Source organism: Zonotrichia albicollis, chromosome 6, assembly GCF_047830755.1.
Source record: "Zonotrichia albicollis isolate bZonAlb1 chromosome 6, bZonAlb1.hap1, whole genome shotgun sequence".
Lineage (NCBI taxonomy): Eukaryota > Metazoa > Chordata > Aves > Passeriformes > Passerellidae > Zonotrichia > Zonotrichia albicollis.
In genome coordinates, this window is record NC_133824.1 from 10357140 (window position 1) to 10377234 (window position 20095).

General features: G+C 39.8%; 1 protein-coding gene across 1 annotated transcript; it reads left to right on the forward strand.

The window, feature by feature from the left end:
• Positions 1-351: 351 nt before the first annotated feature.
• On the forward strand, positions 352-10302 carry LOC141729332 (uncharacterized). Its single transcript, XM_074542491.1, has 2 exons — positions 352-1864; positions 2265-10302. The coding sequence occupies exon 1, from the start codon at positions 518-520 to the stop codon at positions 1445-1447; it is 930 nt and encodes a 309-aa protein (XP_074398592.1). The 5' UTR covers positions 352-517; the 3' UTR covers positions 1448-1864; positions 2265-10302.
• The last annotated feature ends 9793 nt before the right edge of the window (positions 10303-20095 follow it).

Consider the following 20095-nt stretch of genomic DNA (forward strand, 5'->3'; position numbering starts at 1 on the left):
GATCCTTGCAGCAAACCCTCAGCCACCAGTGGGGCCAGGGAGCATCCTTTAGAAAGCGATCTGGCATGGCAGAATTTGTTGGCATGAAAACACAGCTACACTGAAGCTGCACTCAGAGTGAAGTGGATTTATTACACGGGTATGGGAAGCAGGTGAATTTTCAAGCAGGTACACCTATGGTAGGTGTTTGGAAGGATATGGAGGAATAGCTGTCCATACGCTGGGAACTCAGCTCGCCACAGAGGACCCGAGCTGTTCGGTAGGACAGCAGCTGCCCTCATGCCCCGCAGCCGCTCGGCACTGCGGCTGCTGCCGGCGCTCCCGAAGGCGCTGTGGCGGCATCCGCAATTCCCGAGCGGCACTGCAGGGCTCTCGGCTGTGCTCCCGCAGATGCCGCTCGCCAGCTTGGCACGGCAGCTCTGCAGCTCCTCTGGAGGCACTCTGAGATTCGCCTGAACCGAGGCTTTGGCTCGGCTCGGCGCTGGTCGTGCTCCCGCTCCCCCCGCAGGAACTGCCGATGGCGATTAGCGTTACACCCACCAGAGATGGCCCGAGCGGCACAGCACAAACCGCTGCGCTCTCCCGGAGCCTCCAGGGGCCTCCCCAGGCACCCTTTCCCCCTCACTGTCCCGCAGGCAACGAGGCCGCAGCGGGGCTCTGTGCCGGACTCGGCGGCCGTTCGCTGCCCGGGGGATGGGGCTGCACCCCGCACGCTGCCAGGTTCTGCAGCGCCAGCGAGGGGGAGGCAGCGCTGGGGCGGCCGCTCCGGTCCCGGCTCCCTCTGTCCCTCGGCGGGCCGCTCCCGCCAGCGAGCCGCTGGCCAGCGGCGGGACCTATATGTTCTCGCGGAAGGTTACCGCTGCCTGGAACGGCAGCGGCCGACGGAAGCGGTGCTGAGGCTCCTGAGGCAGCACTTTGTCAAGGAGCGCCTGATTGGCTAACGGGACTCCGCAATGGTTATCTGCTAAGAGTCAGGGCCTCTGATTGGCCGCGCGGTACCTGCAATGCGTCAAGTGAGGATGCTGGGGTGCGCGTGCCAGCGCGCTGCCGGGGGGCGGCCGCGGCCGCGCCGGGAATGGCCGCCCGCAGTCGGCGCTGGCCGCAGCACCCGCCAGCTCCGGGCGCTCTCGGCCCTTCCGGGCAGTATCAGCAGCGGTCCCGGAGGAACATTTGCCGTCTCTTAGTACCGCTGCAGCTTGCACCAATAGCAGCTGCTTTGCTGATGAGCCAGAGCTGGCAGGAAGAAGCCGTTCCTCAGCCAGTGACCTCTTCAGAGCAGGGTTTCTACGTAAAAAAGCGGCAGAAAACAAAGCCGCTTTTCTCAATCCTTTTCTACAACACAGGGTGCCAGAGGTGCAAAGTGTGGCAGAACAAACGTGCTCAGGCTGCCCTTGCGCTGCCCGTGAGAGAAGCGTCTCTCAGACCGCTGCTCCCAGTGACAGCTTGAGTGGCAGCTGGGGGAGGATGTGCACGGCGAAGTGATGACTGATCGCCGAAATATCTCGCTGAAACCCTGCAAAATCCTTCAACACAAAAGAGATGCTTCTGCAAAATTAGCCCTGAGCTGCGAAGCTGTGCCGAGGCACGCGAGGTTGGTGTGCATCCGTGTGGGGATGGCGGCCCCCTCGGGCCTGGCCAGAACCCAGCGCAGCCCTGTTGCATAAGGAGCTGCAGAGATGCCACAGCCGCTTGTGTGGGGTTTTTTGTGTCTCTAATTGAAATAAGCATAGATCAACCAGAAGCAATGAAAGTCGTCTCTGCACCAGTAAGAAGCTTACCGGACTGCTTTAAAAACGACGGGGGTTTCAAAGCAGCAAGAACTTCCTGGCACATCTGTGAAGCTTGATACAATAAGTGTCTAAAGGTAGAAGTAGGTTACAGACACTCATTATCTAAATTCTTCAGTATTTCTGTTCCTGGAGTGTTTTCATTGCTCTTTTTCAAAATCCCATTCTTGAAGAGTGAGTCAGTAAGAAGCCTGTGAATGTGTCAGGGAGCACTGTTTTAAATAAGCTTTTGCTGCTAAGCAATTATTAAAGAGCATGTTTACATATGAAAAAATTACAAATTTGCATATGAACATAACAGCCCAATTTTTTCACTCTAGGGAAAGTTTTTTCCTAACTACAGTTTTCAGGATGACATTCTTGATGTGCTTGATGAACTTTGAGTTAAATTCCTTGGTAATTTGTTTTCTTTGTTCCATTTGGTTACCTGGAAGTAGATCAGGTTTTAATTTAAAATTATCATGATTTCCTTTTCAGAGCCCTACTGAGTACAAGCTGCTTTCCTGCTGGCATGAACACTTCTTACTGTCTTTTTTCCAAAGAACTCTTTCAAAATATTAAAAACAATTGAACTGCTTTTCCTTGTAATCCTAGCCAAGTGGAACAAGTGCAATGAAACCTTTATGGGAAAATTATAATTATAATGTTTATGAGTCCAAGTTTGCTAAAGTGAAACATAAAAGTCAGACTGCAAACTCATTCTGTTTCTTACCTGGTCATTTAAAGTATGATAATGTTTTAGAAAATTTCATGTTTGAACACGTTAGGTCTAAACCAGGTTGGTGTCTTAATAAATGGAAAGGAAATTGGTATAAAGCATTGCTAAAGGCATCACCTTGTTCTGGAGTATTTTCCAGAACAGCCTAATATGACTCATAAAACAAATTTGTTGTATTAATTTACTATAATAATACTATAATGACTGTACAAATAACAGAACTACATTAATGACAGAGAACATGGAAAAAGTTTCAGAAGTGACATCATCCCATCATTCAACAGGAAATAAAAATACTAATTTTAGGTTAACACGTAAATCATTGTTGCCCCAAACAGTCTCCTGTAAATCAGACTATTTAAAAGATAACCTCAAGGCTTTGGTGTGTTCAGGGCAGTAATATATTCTCAGTTAGCTTACAATGACCAAAAGTTCTAGAAGGAATCAATGAGAATAAAAACCAATTTCGTGTTTATTAGAAAGAGTTACATTAATCAAGTAATGGTAATTCCCAATCAATCAGCTGTGAGTGATGATGCTACATTTTATTTTTTTACAGGTACTTTATGTAGGCCATGTCCAAAGTCATCACAGTGTATGGCAAAGGCAGTACAGGGTAGTAAGCAGAGTTCATTACAGTTCTAAATATATCACATTCTAAACATTCTGAGTGAAAACATGCCCCATCAATTTAAAGCAACCATTTAAAAACCAATGTATTTACAGCAATGTAATTGCACCAACATCTGTTAAATGTATGCAGGTCTGCCATCTTATGGAGCCTGAATGGTACTGCCAAATAACAGAGCGTGGACCTACATGTTCATGTTAGGTGAATAGTTTGAATTTTTCCTTTACAGGTAATACGTGCTTTCTTCTAAAACTTGCACCATTTGGATGCACTCTTTCTATTTGATTTGTATGTTTCTGGGATTTATGTGTGCGTGCAAGTGTAAACACAATCATATAAAGGTGTTACACTGCAAGTTTAAGCATGTAAAATGTGGGAAGAGCTGAAGTTAAAGCTGGGTGTTTACATTATATGACAGCCTGGACCAACATAATCATATGCAATTTTTGGGGGGAGCTCTGTTGGATCTGTCTGGTTCTGCATTCAGGTTAGATGGTTCTATTTAGTGAGTGGCTATTCAGAATTTTGCTTTGGCCTCTTTGTTTGGAGTATGACTGTGCTGTATTTGCTGCAAGCTAGTCAAGTCCTGTTCTAAAGATGAGATTATTAACTCCTCTATGGGCTTTTCTACAGCTGTTATTATTAGACTATAATATAAACAGTTTTGAATTAAGTTTGTACAGACCAAAGCAGACAATCATCATGGCAATATTCAGCCCAAGTGATTAAATTTTGGCACAGCTATTAAAGTTGCTAAAATGATGCTTGTTTGTTTGTTTTATTTTCTATTCTTATAAAAGCTGATGTCAGATAAACTTGATAAGTGACTTTTGGGTCAGCCAAGAACAAATGCACAAGAACACAAGAATGTTATAATTAGTACATCAAGTATTATTATACATTATTTTCTCTTGAACTGGTGCAAATTTATTTTTAGGTGAAAAGGATTCTTCAGGAAGACCTTATTACTTTGCTTTTGAAAAGCTTGAGGTGAGTTAGGAAAGTGATTGATCTGAGTGGTTGTGATATAGTCAGATACTGTGGTGGAACACTTAAGATAAGCAAATTGTCCAGCATTCAGTGAAGTTTTGCAGAGTTTTACCAGCTGCTGGAAAATCTAGTAGTGCCTGGAATCTAAACATGTAGGAGGATGTCTGATTTTCCCCAGCTGTATCTGTACTAGAAAATACTCTACCTTTTCCATTTAGTGTCATTTGCAAATATTCGTATCTACCCTGATACTCTTGATCAAAAAAGACACTAAGCACAAACTGCCATTTAGATTACTGTCGACTTGTAATTTGATGATGTGAAGTACTGCTTACCACGACAAAAATGTCTTAGCATAATTTGTTTTCACTATTTGAATCAGTTTGTTATCATCATATATCAATTTTCATTTGTCTTTCATCTAAAAGTTTTACAGTTTCAGGTGGATGTTAGGTAACATTGGCTTTTTGTTGAGGAAATTAGCTTGTGTCTCGAAGGTTGTGCCACATGTTACTGTGTCTTAAACAGCACAGAATAAGACACCTTTTTTTTTCAGTCAACAAGAAGTTAACCTATAAATCTGTAAAACAAATATGTTATATGATAGCAGCAAATTTTTCTGTGTCCAATATTTACATTATTTTGAAGTGGATAGTTTTGAAGGTGGGTACAGACACACATCCCAACCCATTGCCATATACACATCTCACTGGAGACCTGCTGCCAGATGCAGATACCAGAGGAGTATTTCATGCTGTGTAACTCTGAGTTGGAGGTGTGGTCAGGCAGGTGCATCCTCAGCATGGCAGCCAGTGAGCATGGTGTTTGCTAAGCTCATTGATGGCATGTGTACTACAATGCAAACAATCTCCTGCTGCTAGAGGTATCCACATATTTTTATGAAAGACTTTAGGAATGACAGCAAATAGGCATAAAGGTATGATTTTTATATGAGTGGTGCTCATCTGACAAATTCCTAACAACTGCAGTATTAACTCCTTTGTAGCTGCATTATGCAACCCTCAATATTATATTAAATAGTGTAAAGTCATTCTCCATTGAATTTACCTCTTACCAAGTTAGAGAATATTGTTTCTAAGATTTGTCTTTGACTATTTTCAATAGCTATCCAAATTGATTAACCTGATATATGCTAGTTAGTTGAAATAAAATACAAGCTAAAGCACATCTGGCTTCTTGAGGTATGGTTTCAGAGGTTAGGAATGGGCACCACAGTGATAGATTAGTGTGTCACTAAAGGTGCCAGGTACTTGCCAGTCTTGTGTAGAAGTTTGTAAAGCTGTTGGTAACCAGCTTGCAGTTCTGCTTACCACAGCTTTCAATTCTTACAATATTGAGAATTGTTTTGCTAGAATTCTTCTCTTAAACAAATTCAATGTTCGTGGTCCTACACCAATTCCACCCAGCAAAGTTTGCATGGTATCTCTTTGATTTCTGTATCCTATTGGTGTGTGTTTTTTGTAGGCATCATAGAGGATGATGCTATATTCAGCACAAGTCTTGTTCCATGTACCTGTTGGCTAAGTTCAGATGTATGTTAATCTCATTAATTTTGGAGCCATAATCACAGGCTCTCATCCATCATACAGTTGCATTAAGTAAAGGAGTGCCTTTGTTGAGAGGTTGTTTTGGTTGTTAAATAAGCAATTCCAGTTGCATATAAGATACACAATCAGGAACAAGTGGTGTCTTCATTGTGTGCATTTGCATTGACTTCCTATTGATTATTAGCAGTGTTTATAGAAAAATGGCTGAATATTATCATGTTGTTCTCATTGTTTAAAATTTGAGTGTAATTCTTAGGAGCCCTTAAAGTATGAGTGGTTGTCTTGCATGTCTATAGTACCCACTTAATTTTATTAATTAAATAATTTGCAGTTTCCCATCCAGTATTACCTACAGCTAAAGTGAGTTAATTTTAGGCTTTAGGATTACTGTAACATTATCACCTACTATCAGTTCTTGACCCAGAACTAATCTGTCAGAATGTATTTCCAGACTTCAGGAAGGACCAATATAATCTACTTCCTCAGTTTCTCAGAGTAGTTTACCTTCCTTGAGACTGGCAGCCTATTGGTCTTTTAAAAGGTACAGTCTTATTAAAAAACTAAACAAAACAAAACAACAAACTCAAAACCAACAAAAACCTAAAACCAAAACCCAAGAAGGTATGTATCTACCGTATCACCAGCACCAGGACACAGGCAATCCTCTCCTCGTACCCTGTTGAAATAAATAATAACTCCCTATGTGTCTTAGCCATTCTGGTACCCACCTACTAGTCTTTCTCAGAAGGTGATTTAATGTTTTAGATCTCTATTAATACAAATTCTGTAGCCTCCCATCCATCATGTACCTAAAACTGCAACTTCTTGACTTAGTCCCTGCTGTGTAAAGTCAAAACACTAACATTTAATTCCAGAAAATGCTTGATGGAACACTAATATTTAATTCCAGTGAATGCTGGATGATAACATTCATACTTTGGTGAACTGTTTCCTCATGTACTCCAGTTAGTCTATGATCTGTGTACTGTAAAATTGTTACTGTGATGGGAGGATCTTTGATTCCAGCTGTTTAGCTAACATGGCACAGACAAAGATGGGGCCATGGTTAAAATCTTGGGGTATGTGATAAAAGGTACATTGTCTTCCACCCCAAGTAAATGCAAACTGTGGTTTCTCTTGCTCTTGTATCAGGATCATAAAGACCATTTCTTGTGTAGCTGACACACCCACCCATGGAGAGCATTTACTGTGCTGGGAACCAGGGGCTGTTAAAAGTTGCTTTATGGGAATCCCTACAGTCAATAGTTGTGTGCCATATCCTGGCTGGTTATTAAAACTGGGCTGTTACACAGTGAGCTTTTTCTATAGTACCCTGTTGCTCCAGTTGTTTGCCTTAATTCTGTCACAGGTTTTATGGCAGGAGGTTATGGCTCTGAGCCCTCTTTCATTGTGGTAATGGTTTGATCAGTCTCAGCATGTGATTGACTTCCTGGATGTAAACTGACTTGTTTGTTATCCATCCTGGCATACATTCAAAGACAACTAAACAGACTGATACAGAGCAGGGGCTCTCAGGATTAATCCATTGGATTGGGGTGGGCATTTGGTGCTACTGGAAGCATCAAACTTCTGTCCCCAGACTGATGTGCTGGCTGTGCAGGATGGTGTGGACATGCTTCCACACCAGCCCTCTTGTGCCACTTCTGTACCTGTGTGCATGCATCATGTACCAAGGTCCCAAGTTTGAACTTGCTTCCCTCGTCTCCAGGAGAAGAAGCTGGTTTCATTTCCTCATACACTCCACCCATGTCACATTTCCAAACTTGTCTATTACAGCGACCTTAGACGGTCACTGTGGTGAGAGAAGGACGAGAATCTTGTTTCTTGATCAGAAGGCTGGATTTATTGATATAAGATATATAATACATTATAACTATACTAAAAAGAAAAAGAAGAGAAGTTGCAGAGAGCAGCTATGCTAAGAATAGAATAGAAGGAATCAATAACAAAGTTCTGTGTCCAGGGAATCTGTCCCTGAGCTGCTCCTGTGATTGGCCTTTAATGGTACGCATGGAAGATGAGCCAATCACAGGGACACCTGCTACATTTCACAGCAGCTGATAACAATTGTTTACATTCTTCTTCTGGGGCTCTGCTTCCCAGAAGAAGGACAAATCCCAAAGAAAGGATTTCTATGAAGAAATGTCTGCGACACTTGTCTTGGTCCCAGAGTTTTGCAAAAGGTGGCTCTTGGCTGGGTTTCTACAGTGAGGGCCATAATGGTGGAGAGGAAGAGCTGCTAACCTGGACAGCAGCAAAACTCTGCCCAAAGCTGGCTGGTCTCACCTGCTGGTCACACACAGCTCCAGGGGTGGAGAGAAGCTGCTTTGTGCCAAAGCATGCTGGAGATACAGGAACACTTCACTGTATGAGCAGTTGGTGACTGCATGGAATGACTTCTGCAGTGGTGATTGCTCCAGCTCGTGTATCTTCTACTTGTGGCCTTCTTTGCAATTAAAAGAGCGTTAAAAAGGCAAAATAATGGTGTGAATTAATTGGATTATTGATTTTGTCGGAATCAGAGACCACTTCAGTGCTTAAACCCTTGCTGTGTTTCTCTGCTTTAAAGCGGTCAGAAGCTGACCCCAAATACAAGTGAAAGCAGAAGGTGGATCAAGTTTTTGTGCAGAGCTGCATTTAAAAAAAAAATTCTAACTGTAGAGATCAAAACATAGTTGAGTTACTGTGTTGGAAAAAAGAAATATATACATTGGTCATTACTTACATGCCTTATTGTTAAAATGGTAGTTACTGATAAAGCAAAATGGCAAAAAAAACCCAACCAAAACAACCTGAAATTGGCATCTACTCTGTTTTCTTCAGCTCCAAAATGGCAGGGAGATCACAGGAAGCTCAGAGGTTGCTATGTAGAAAATACTGTTCTGCACCAGACTGGAGATCAGACTGGGTCAGTATCTTTCTACATCTATGGCAAGATGAGGTCCTTGAATTAATTACTTGCTGCTGGTAAGAGGAATCAGTCCATCCCCATGAAGAATTGTAGTCTAAACTTTAACAGTAAAGTATTTTCTTAATTTTGAAGCATGATTTGTTAAAAGGCTTCCAGAATTATTCTGAACAACCACCGCTCCAGGTAGTTTGGTATTCATGTACATTTTAGAATTTACTCAGTTCTTGACCCTGGTGGATTTCTGTAGCAATATGTTTCACCATGCAATTCCTTATTGATTTGGCAAACAGTAATCAAGCACATTCTTTCTTCTACAGAAATGATGCAAGATTTTATTACCCTTACAAAGGAGGAAACATTTCAGCTCTCTTGTTTTGTCTGAGAAACTGGCATACAGCAAACTGCCTTCAGCTGGCTTTATCTTTTAGATCAGATTATCTTAAAATGTCGTATTGGAATTCTGGTGTTAATTTACAGTGTCAACATGTCTTAGAGTGGATGAACCTTAGTGTTTTACTGAAACTTAATGTTTTCTGGGTTTTCTAATAACTCAAACCAGCTTTACCTAGTTATTTTCAGCTTTCATAATTATTGTGTGGTTTTTTTTACCTTCATGCACAAATCAATGAATATAATTTAATCTAACATTTGGTTTAGTTCTGTTTAACAATAAAAGCCTGTACAGATGGCTGCAAAACAGAACCCTCAGACACAGTTGGATTTGTACGTTTGTGCTGATTTCTTGCTTAAGGGAACTCAGTTCAACATGTTGTACTGCCAGATCCATCCCTGCAGTAATTCTCTTGGCTTCAGTGGATGGCCACATGGGATCACCTGTGCTAGCTGGCTAAGCTGAGAGATTCTGTACAATTCCAAAGAGATCTGCTTGACAATATGAAAAAATGAAGGCTGAAGAACATGCTGTGTTGGACTTTGGACAGTTCAACTGTTTTGTTCAAAGTAGGGGCCATGAGAGCTGCTTTCCATTCAGGGATCACAAGAACTAATTACAACTTTGATTTATATAATGGGCAGTAGAAAATATTGTGCTCGCCCTGGGTACTGTGTAGGTGCAGGCAATAGGAGGGTCAAAGATTCAGCTGATTTTCTGAGGATTCAGAAATCATTTCAGAACTGTGGAAGTCATTGAGAAGCTGCTCTAATTCTGTCTGTGTGACATCAGAGACGCTGGAAGGAAGATTTTTAGAATACAGCTGCCTACAAAAAGTCTGGGAACTACAGGCAAATAAATTGTTCCTATTCATGTGAATTTCTTTGTGCTCCATAAATCAAGTTGTAATGTCCATTATTCCTAAAATCAAGGGTCATATTAAATTTCATTAATTTCTTTTCCTAATGGAAAAACCCTTAAAGATGTAGAAATCTGAGCAACTCTGGGGGCTAAAAGGAATTGACACTTCTAGAGAGTATGAATATGATATTCCACGAGATTGCAACATAGGAGCAGGCCAACAGCTTGTTGGGCTTTGTTTGGTATTGCTTATACAGGGCAAGCAAGACACACAGAACTGCAAGTCCTGAGGCTAACTTGTTTTTATGGAGTTGTGCACCTTATCTGAATGAATGCAAAGTATGAAAATAATTAGTTGTGAATTTTTGATCATCCATTAAAGACAAACTGTGATAGTGATTACATTAAAGTCAAATTACTCGTGCTCACTTGTAAGTTGGCTTGCTTTTCTATGGGAAACAACGTTCTTTCAAAATAATCCAAAATGGTAAGCACTTTTATGGTGCAATACAAATAAAAGAGAATAAACAGCTGCAAAAATGCTGTCCAGAACTTAAATGCACTTCCACACTGAGAGGTGATCATAGTTTGTAGGAAACAACTGTGCTTGTAAACAGTGTTAGCACTGTAACAAACAACCAAGAAAGAATCACCTTATGACTTCAGCTGAATCCTTAGGGTCATGCAGCTCGGTTGGAGCTGACCCAAAGATGGAACGCTTCTCAACACCCTCCTCCTCCTAATTGTAATGTTTCCCATTTTCTTTTGCAAGTAATACTTTATAGTGTAAATACCTCACTGGTGGTGTCACCTATGACATTTTGGCCTTTTCATTCTTGCCATACTTTCCTCCAGAAACTGGCTAGGACTCTTGCTGTTGATGTTTCAATGCTGTCTCCCCAGTTGCCCGTAGGAGAGTTTGTTGGGTCAGATATCCAAAGCGGATCCGTGCCTGTGTATCGGGTTCACCTGACCTGAAAGGCCTCCCACAATCCTGCCTGCTGGGGATCATTTCCACATCAATCCTGCCTGCTGGGGATCATTTCCACATGAAGGCGCCTGCAGCTGGCCTGCAGCCCAGCTAGGTTTGAGCTGCTCCTGGGGGGAAGCAATGTGGTGTGACTGCAGCGTGCTGTCTGTCACTCCTGCTTCTGGGAACACGGTGAGGAAAAGCTTCAGCTGTTTTTTCACAGAGGCCACTTTGGTTTGACAGAATTTATGATCTCTGGCTCTGCAGGACGGTGCATGCATTGTTCCCAAGCCAGGCACGGTCTTGCAAGAGATGTTTGTACAGTCATGGGCTTCAGCTAATACCTATGCTGGAGGCAGTGTGGTTGGTTTTACATTTGTGGCACAGATTATCTACAATGAAGATAATCTAATTGTAAATAATTGAGAATTGGCTCAGTGGGTGTCACAATCCTGCTCTCAGTTTTGATCTAGCACAGGCTGGTTTTTGCTGCTGTCCAGGCACTGCTACCAGCATGAGGTATTCCTGCTTCCCTGCTCCTGTTCCCTCTTCTGCCTGTGGCATGCCAGCCATTCAGTTGTGCTAGCAACTGAATGTGCTAGTGATTATCACAATCAATAATTCTTTTTTAACTCCAGTCAGTTCCTTGACTTAGTACTGGCACCTTTTTAATGAACCTTAGTTCAGAAGCCCTGCAAGCAATTTTGTTGGCACAGCTGAGGGGCACAGGGGTATTAAGAAGGTTTTAAGCTATTGCTGACATTTTTTATCATGAATCAGTAGCCACAGTTCAGCTGTATTTCTGTAATTTCACTATACCATTGTAGATTAGGAGTAATCTCAAATAAAACAATGCTTTCACTATCACCAAACATGTTTTGAGAAGGTGAAATAATTTTAAAAAAAGAAAAAATATGGTAGGTAGTTGGAGATTTGAGAGAAGGCTTTTTCTCCCTTACAAATAATTTAGGAATGCCATCAATAAATAGAATTATTTGATTTCAGCAGATGAAAACAGGATTATTTTCCATTTAGTACTGAACCAGCTCTTAGAAAACTGCAGGGTTGCAGAATTAAAAATCACACACAATACTCTGAAAAACTCAATTGCTTCAGTGAGCCATGTCCCACTGAGCACTTCATGGCTTGTTGGGAATGAGAAGCAATAGTGCCTCAGATTCACCAGTCATCTTTGTCATTGACTTCAGCGAAGGCAAGGCTGCAAATAAAGCTGCTGCAGGGGCCCTGTGTCCCACAGCTGGGTGTGGCAGGGCCAGACAGGCAGAGAAATAAATGACTTGTCCTTGGAACTGCCTCTGTCACACCACCCTGCTTGGCAGGGAGGGGAAATGCACGGGGTGGAAGGAGACTGGTGATCATCAGGCTTCAGAAATCCCTTCTAGGAGTGCCATCTGATGGGTCTGACTGAGCTTTTTGTTGAGAGGGTGAAAATCCTTGTGTGCAGAAAATATAACTGCACAAAGAAAAGAAATCCAAACAAAGGTAATAAATGCAGAGCAGGCACTTTGACAAGGAGCAAGCAGATTCCCTTTTGACAAGCAACGGAACTGATGACTGTCAAGCTCTTTCCTTGACAGGAAAAAAGATGTCAGAATCTGCTGCTGGAGAAATCTCCCACCCCATCTGACTATCAAAACACAGCTGGCAACCCCAGGGAAGAAGATCCCTGAACAACAGGGAAAAACAACACATGAAAATACTCTATTTCTTTTGACTTGAGAAGAACAAATTCTATCAGCAGAAAACTGTTTGGTGTAGCTATTAATTAACATTATTGGCATTTTCTAACTCTGGCCCTTCTTACTGCTGTCCTCCCTTTCCTCTTTAGTCTCTCCAAGCACCTCTCCCCATCTTATCTATGTTTCTGACAACTCACTAACTCACTGTGCTGATTATCTGAATTTCCTTCTCTCTGGGCTCCTATGAGACTGCTAGTCCTAGTAATTTACCTTTTTGAAATAGTTATTTACCAAATAGCAATAGAAAGTAATTACTTCCAGCAGCCAAAGAAAAACCCTGATGTTAGCATTTTAAAATAGGATACTTTACAAAGTCTTAAAGTCTTCAGGGTTCATATTTCTGTAGTGGTACTCTAGTACAGGGCCTCCATTAATGATTATGGCTGTTCAAGAATTTCTGTAATGTCAACATTGGAGTCCCTTTCCTTTCTAGTATAGTGTTCCTGATTTTTTTTTAACAAATATGGGATACCAACCCACAAACTGAAGGTGCAGTGTTCTATAAATGAACTTGGATGAACCTAGCAGAGCCTGCTTTATGTAGCTCTTCCTAAATGAAGGCTGCTCTGACAGTGTTTAGAGATTCCACAGTTCATATGAGGCTACTGTGTGCTCCTGCCAAAGGCTGTAACAGAGTTTGGGGTGGAGTGCAGCTTCCCCTCTCAGTGTGAAGGTGCCAGAAGTTTTTGATTTAAGCATACGGTGTATTTTCTTCATTAAAACAGCAATGTGCTTAGCTCAGAAATACTTCATTCTAAAACTCACTGATACCCTTTTGATAGCAGAGTTGGTAAATTGCCATTTAAGTGTTATTTGGATTTTAGGACTCTGAGCAGCCCTTAATATGGGGAATCAATGGTTGTGATACCTAGGAAATGCAGCTGCAGCTTTACATTGCTTTCATCACAAGATTGTCTACCATGATTAGCTATAATTTAATGAAGTTGTTCTGGATATACTGATATACTGATGAACAGTAACAATAATTTCTTAATCTTTAATTAATTGTGTAAATTGTTACCTGCTTTCCTATTTACTTCTATATGGATTTTTTTGTATTGTTTTATATATATATATGATTTCTAGTTCAGAATGGTCTGGTTGCTAGGCTAAATTATAGAAAGAAGAGCTCACATCTAATGGGGATAATTATGAAAAGAGTGGACAAGAATTGTTTATCAAAGCAAAGTGTATGAAATAAGAAACTGTCAATGAAGCATCATGGAAGTTGTCCATATTTACATGACACTTCATGTAAATAAAGTGAAGTAATGAAAATAGGTGAGAAATCCTTTGTCCAAAAAAACTCATATAGTCAGATGGGTAGGAAATATTTTAGATAATGACTGCAGTTGAGAAAGTGAACTCAGGGTTCATGAAAGTCCAACAGTTTTGAACAAAATCTGATAGAAACTAATGAAGAATCTGTGGGGAATTACAAAAGAATGTAACATTTAATAAGGGAAGAAGTATTTGGGATAGACAGTGAGAGAAATGATTGTTGTACAATACTGAGTGTCTGGAAAAAGAAAAGTAACAATATATGCCTGGCCATTTGTGAGCAGATGGTCATGTGTGGTCATGATCATCCTGAGTTTGGGTACCAAAAAGGGAATAAATATGTATGGGAGACAGATCTGTGCTATGAGCTCTTTGAAAAAGGGTTGTCATCTGTTTTTGTGCATGTCTGGGTGTGGAATAATGGTTGTGAAGAGAGACAATTCTAGGGAGAGAATTCATACAGGATCATAGCATGAGTCAGATTGGAAGGGCCTTCAGAATATCTTCTAGTCCAACCTTCTGCTCACATGGGAATGAAGATGGTTGCAAACATTTTGATAAAGTTGAGCATATTCATGTTTGTGGTACAGACTAACAGATTTTTGAAGTACTCAATTTTCTTGGGAATTTGTAAATTTTGAACTGCTCTGCTCCTGTATGTGTGTATAAAATAAACTACAGAATATAAACTGGTGTATATATTTTCACTCTTACCCTGATTCAGGTGTATGGGCATTCAAATTATTTTGGCTTAGGCTATTCTTATTCTTGCAATAAGAACTAGGTTTGAATTGCCATCATCCTTACTTTTCCTCCTAATACATTTAATGACTGAACAAGGTTCCAGCCTTCTGGGGCAAAAGAACTGCTTTTATGCAATTTAATGGGTGTAGCACAACACTAAGGGACAGGTAAGGTGAAAAAAATGTGCATGAAAAAAGTACAGACACACCTTTGAGGACATACCTATGGCTCTTTGAGGAAGAACCATAAAAATAAAATTAATGTTCTTTCTTCTCTACATGAAAATTAAATTTCCAATTGCTGTTATAGAGCTTACCTATACATCCTCCTCTTTTCAAAGTTGTGAGCATACTGATGCTTTTAGGATGAAAAGGTGAACAGCATAGCAGCAGAATAACTGCAGTCTGTATGATAGGACTTTCACTGCTAGTAAGATAGAGGATTAAATTTTAATAAATATATAATTGATTAGTCCCAGTTCATACAGTATTATGACTTAGTGATGGCATCCATAATTTAGGTATATTAGGCTGGGTTTTTTATAGGCTTAATAATCTTCAGTGTGCTGAAAGGAGTGTAATAGTTGAGGACAGCAGGATTTCAGGTCATTATATTGTAGATTTTTTTAATTGTGTATTTATCAACTAGCTTCAATGCCTGTCATATCAGTTGTCTAGTGACAGCAATCAGCATTCTGGCAAAGAGGTGACATTGCATACAACTCAAGCATTATACAAATTGTCTGGTAATAAACTTTTCAATACCCATAATGGATATCTATGTGATACTATTTACAAATAAGAATTTTCTAGAAAACTGAGGAAAGTTTACAGTCTCATTGGGAGCTCAATGTAATTTTGCAGCACAAATGGAGATTGGAGAAAGGAAAATCTGTAGGCATCTCAGCTCAGTTGTTGGCAAAACATGGGGATGAAGAAGATTTCTGGCAAGGTTGAAGACAGATGAAAAAATGAAGTTGTACAGTGAAAAACGTGGGCTGCTAATGCCACTACAGCTCAGGTACTCTGCAAGTGACAACAAAAGCTTCTTTATTTATTTACTGGGCACTAAGACAGGCTATTTTAGACTAATTTATGTAGGTAGTAAAGATGGGAAGGAAACTGGTTGTGTTTAAATTAAAAACAGAACAGTCCTCTCTCCATACCCACCAATTCCAAATGAAATGGAAGAATAAACAAAGCTGTTTTGACAAAGTTTTACAGAGCTTTTTTAATATTATAAGAACAAATATTGATAAACTAGACATAGTAATTGAGGTAATAAATCAGAGGCTTAAACATGACAAAGATCTGGAATTTATCTTACACAGATACAAAAAATGTCTGGAATTTACATTCCAAGTATGAAAGAGGGATGAGTAACTACCTTCACAGTCAGAGAAAAAACAAGGAAAAGCTCTGTGTAGAATGGAGAAGGGAAATGAATGAATCAAGAAAGCTATGGAGTCTTGGAGGTGCAGACATGGTCTTGCAGAAGACTGAAACAAAGACTATTTAGAAATATAGGCAGCAAATTGCAACTAGCACAGAAAGGAGGGGGAGCCCCAAAGGTTTTGTATCATCTGGTTGCATGCCTCAGCCTAATGAGCAATTTTGCAGCTTTCAGAACAGACACAGATGTAGAAAAGAAAGACAAAGCCAGAAGAGAATATACACAAAGTGAAAAGAACTGTGGGGTGGAAGCTAAACTAGGAGAGCTCAACTTATTCAAAGGGAGGGGGAGCACTACTGACTAGTGAAAAAACTAGGGAATGAAGTTTTATGGCTTGTGGTAGGGATTTCAATCCACCTGTGGGCTTGTGGTGGTACTATATAACAAACTTCACTTTTATTTTATAAACATTTGCTATATTTGCAATTATTCTGTCAGTCTACAACAACGCACAAAGCTTTAAAATAAAGCTTGAAATGAATGAACAGTATGGAAATAAATAGAAGATGGGATAAAATGCAGTTCAAGTTTACCAAAGATAGGCCATGAGTGTATTTTAATGGCAGCAGAATTTTTAGGATGGAAACCTGTTAGATACAATCAATTTTTATCTCAGTAAAGTATTTGACAATGTTGCACTTGTGAGATTATTAGATGAAATGGGAAATAGCACAAGAAATAAATAAAGATGTGGCTAAAAGAGGGATGAAAAGAGGTTTGTGCTGGAAAGGGGACTATGTGACCAAAGTGGGAGTTCAGTGGGGGCTCCAACTATTGGCCAATATTATTTAGCAAAGGCAATGACACAAAAATAAGAATGTGCTAATTAAACTTGCTGATAGCAAAAACAGAGGCATTGCTCACAATGGGCCATATCAAAAATTTCAATCCTGTACAACAAGTGATCTATGGAGGTAAAGTTGAATTTAATACAGAATAGAAGGCAGTGTCCTTAAGGATTAATAATAACAAGATTTTTCTGGCATAATAGGGGACATTCATATAAGGGAAGCAATTGCTTGGAAATGCCCAATTATAATTATTCATTATGGTCATTATGAGCCACTAGTATGATTCAGCCAACTGTACATTAAATGCAGGGCTGTAGAATATTTCCAGTAGAGACTGAGAGGTACCACTGTGTCTTGAATACTGTGTACAATTCTAGTTCAGAATATGAACTGAGAAAAGTGCAAAAAATTCAGTGGACTGAGCACTGAAAATTTTGAAATTGCTTAATGGCAGAAAGGCTGAGTGGCATATGATTGCTGTCTGTGCATAGATTACATCCAGGTTAGCACCCTCATGAAGCAGAGAGCTATTTCAAGCCATAGGAAATTGCTGGCCCAGAAACAGATGGATATAAACATAAATGGAATTAAGGAGGAAATCAGGATGTTTCTAAGCATTGGAACATCGTGGTTCTGGACCTGTCTCTCTGCAGGAGCTGTGGGTAGAAAAGCTCAACAAATTTGAAAATTGAATATATGAACACACCTGTGGGGTGAGGTTTTCTGCAGAGAAGGCTGAACTCAGTGGCTCAGACCATCCCTTCCAGACATATGTCCACAAAAGGTTAGAGACCAGGGAGAAATGGCAAGATTGGCTTTATTCTGGGCAAAAGCCTAATGGGAAATTAGCATGGGTTTTACATATGAAATCATTAAATCCAGGGAAATGCAGAGTAGCTAAATGCAATGGAAAATCCTGACTGTTGGTATAGCTTATTTATTTTTAAAATACTGGCTATTTAAGCATGCTGTTTCATAGGCTGCATTTTGAAATGCTCATTAGGAATATGACTCCTCCTCCTCCAAATTAACATCTGATCCTGTGATCCCAAGGCACCAAAAAACCCACCTCATTGCAATAACTGGAATGAAATCACGAAGTCGCCTCAAAATTATGCAGTAAGTTTTCTGACAAAATGGCATTTCACACTTGTTTTGATTTGAGAATAACAGAAGTATGTCAAGTGCATTTTTCTTACAGGAGGACCTATTCCTAAGGTATTTTAAAAAGAAAGGTGGAAGAACTACAGGGTGCAGGTAAAATATAATAATAGGCCAAAAATAAGGGTTGATGTGGGATGGGGATTTTTGTTTGGTTTGCATTTTTTTTAAGAACTAAAACTCCTCTCCTCTTTTCTCTGAAAAAAGAAACTGGATAAAATTGTATGGGTCTGGATATGTACAGGAAGCTTTAATCATTCTGGATTTCTTAAAATTCTCTAGTCTTCACCCTGAGAAGGCTGGTATAAAATGCTAGAGGGCCATTCTAGCACACAAAATGCTGTGCTTATGTCTGCAAAATGCCTCCTTCCTCTCCTACTGCGCTTTGTTCCCAGTAAATGTACTAGGAACAATATGGAGAGCCTGCTTTTTCTGGAATGATATAGAAATACAGACTTATATTCACATATGCATACATGAATACATAGCAGAATTTAAAATACCTTACAAGTCTGAGGTTTATGTCTATACACCTTAAAGACCAGTCTAGAATATGGTTTTGATTCAGATTTTTTATTATAATTTTGTTGCTCTGGTTTGTATAATGGAACAGTGTACACATATTTCAAACTTGCCTACAGGACCATGGCTTCAATTTGAAGTTCAAGGCCAGCACTACCACTCATCGTGAAAAAAACAAGTCAAGAGAACTCCTTTAAGTTTTTGAAGTGTAGCATCAAAATGCATATCTGAACTGAACCAGTTATCTTTATTACATTTGTCCATCACAAATATACCTGCAATAACTGATCCACCCAGCAAGCATTTGATAGCCCAGCAAACTTTTCATAAGTGAAGATTTTATAGATAGGACTTGGATCAATGAATAAACCACCAGATTTATTAAAGCATTAGAAAGAGAGCCTGACAGCCTTTGTGAAAATATTAGCAATAATGCATCCATCAACTTGTATATGTTTACTTTCTGTTTAATTTTCTCTGTGGAAGGAAAAATGTTTGCACCTTTCCCATGTAATTTTACAGCCCTCTTTTATTAATAATTTAAACTGGTAAGATTTTATTCAGGTATTGTTTATTACATTGTAAGAAGGCAGTTGAATTGCATTTTTATAAAAATCTCTGTATAAAAGACTCTAGCAATCATAAACATACTGACCTGCAAAGTAGGTCCTTTGAGGAGAAAATGTGATACATTAAATGTAATAGCAGTATTATACAATATAATCACCTAGAATACTTATTGTACAAGTAATATAACAGTTAAAACTGAAGAGAACACTAGTAATTGAAATTTGTTGCTAAATATGCAGCTACTGTGGTTTTGTCTGTAATGTAAAAGGCTTGATGGTTTGCTTTTATTAGGATAGAACTGAAGAAACTGCTGGGTATTTCTTTAGACATCAAGAGGTCCTTTGGTCAGGCATTTTAGTGAATCCTAAGGAAAAGTGTGGCTCCACTGCATTGAGGCAACCAATTTATTTAATACACTGGATATGCTGCAGAAAACCACATTTCATCAGCCTGGGCACTGCTCACTCAATAGTACAAGCAAATGTCAAAGCAGGAGATTTTACTACAGGGACAACTTGTCCTAATGTTAAATAGTAACCACTGGGCAATAATCTAAAAGCAACATTGACACAAGTTTAAATTCATTTGTGATAATGGAAGATAACTGCTTTCAATTTTGTGGTAGTGTTAAATGTGTTTGTTTGGTTGGGGTTTTTCTGTGTCACAGTAACAGATGTATGACAACAATAACACTTTGTTAATGTATCCTTCTCATTCTTTAGCCATAATTTGGTATATCTTTCAGAGACACAGCATAAATCTGTGCTTAGGATTCTTATCAACTCTCTCTTTGGCCATTAGCTTTACTCTCAAAAAGCACATTTTCTGTATTCTCTTTGTTGAGAAACCAATAGCTACCATCACAACGAACAGCTCAGAGACAATGTGAAAAATTACATTCAGCAAATAAACAGAATGTTTTTTTATTAAATCTATTTAGTTTATCTTGCACTAGAGCATCAAAAG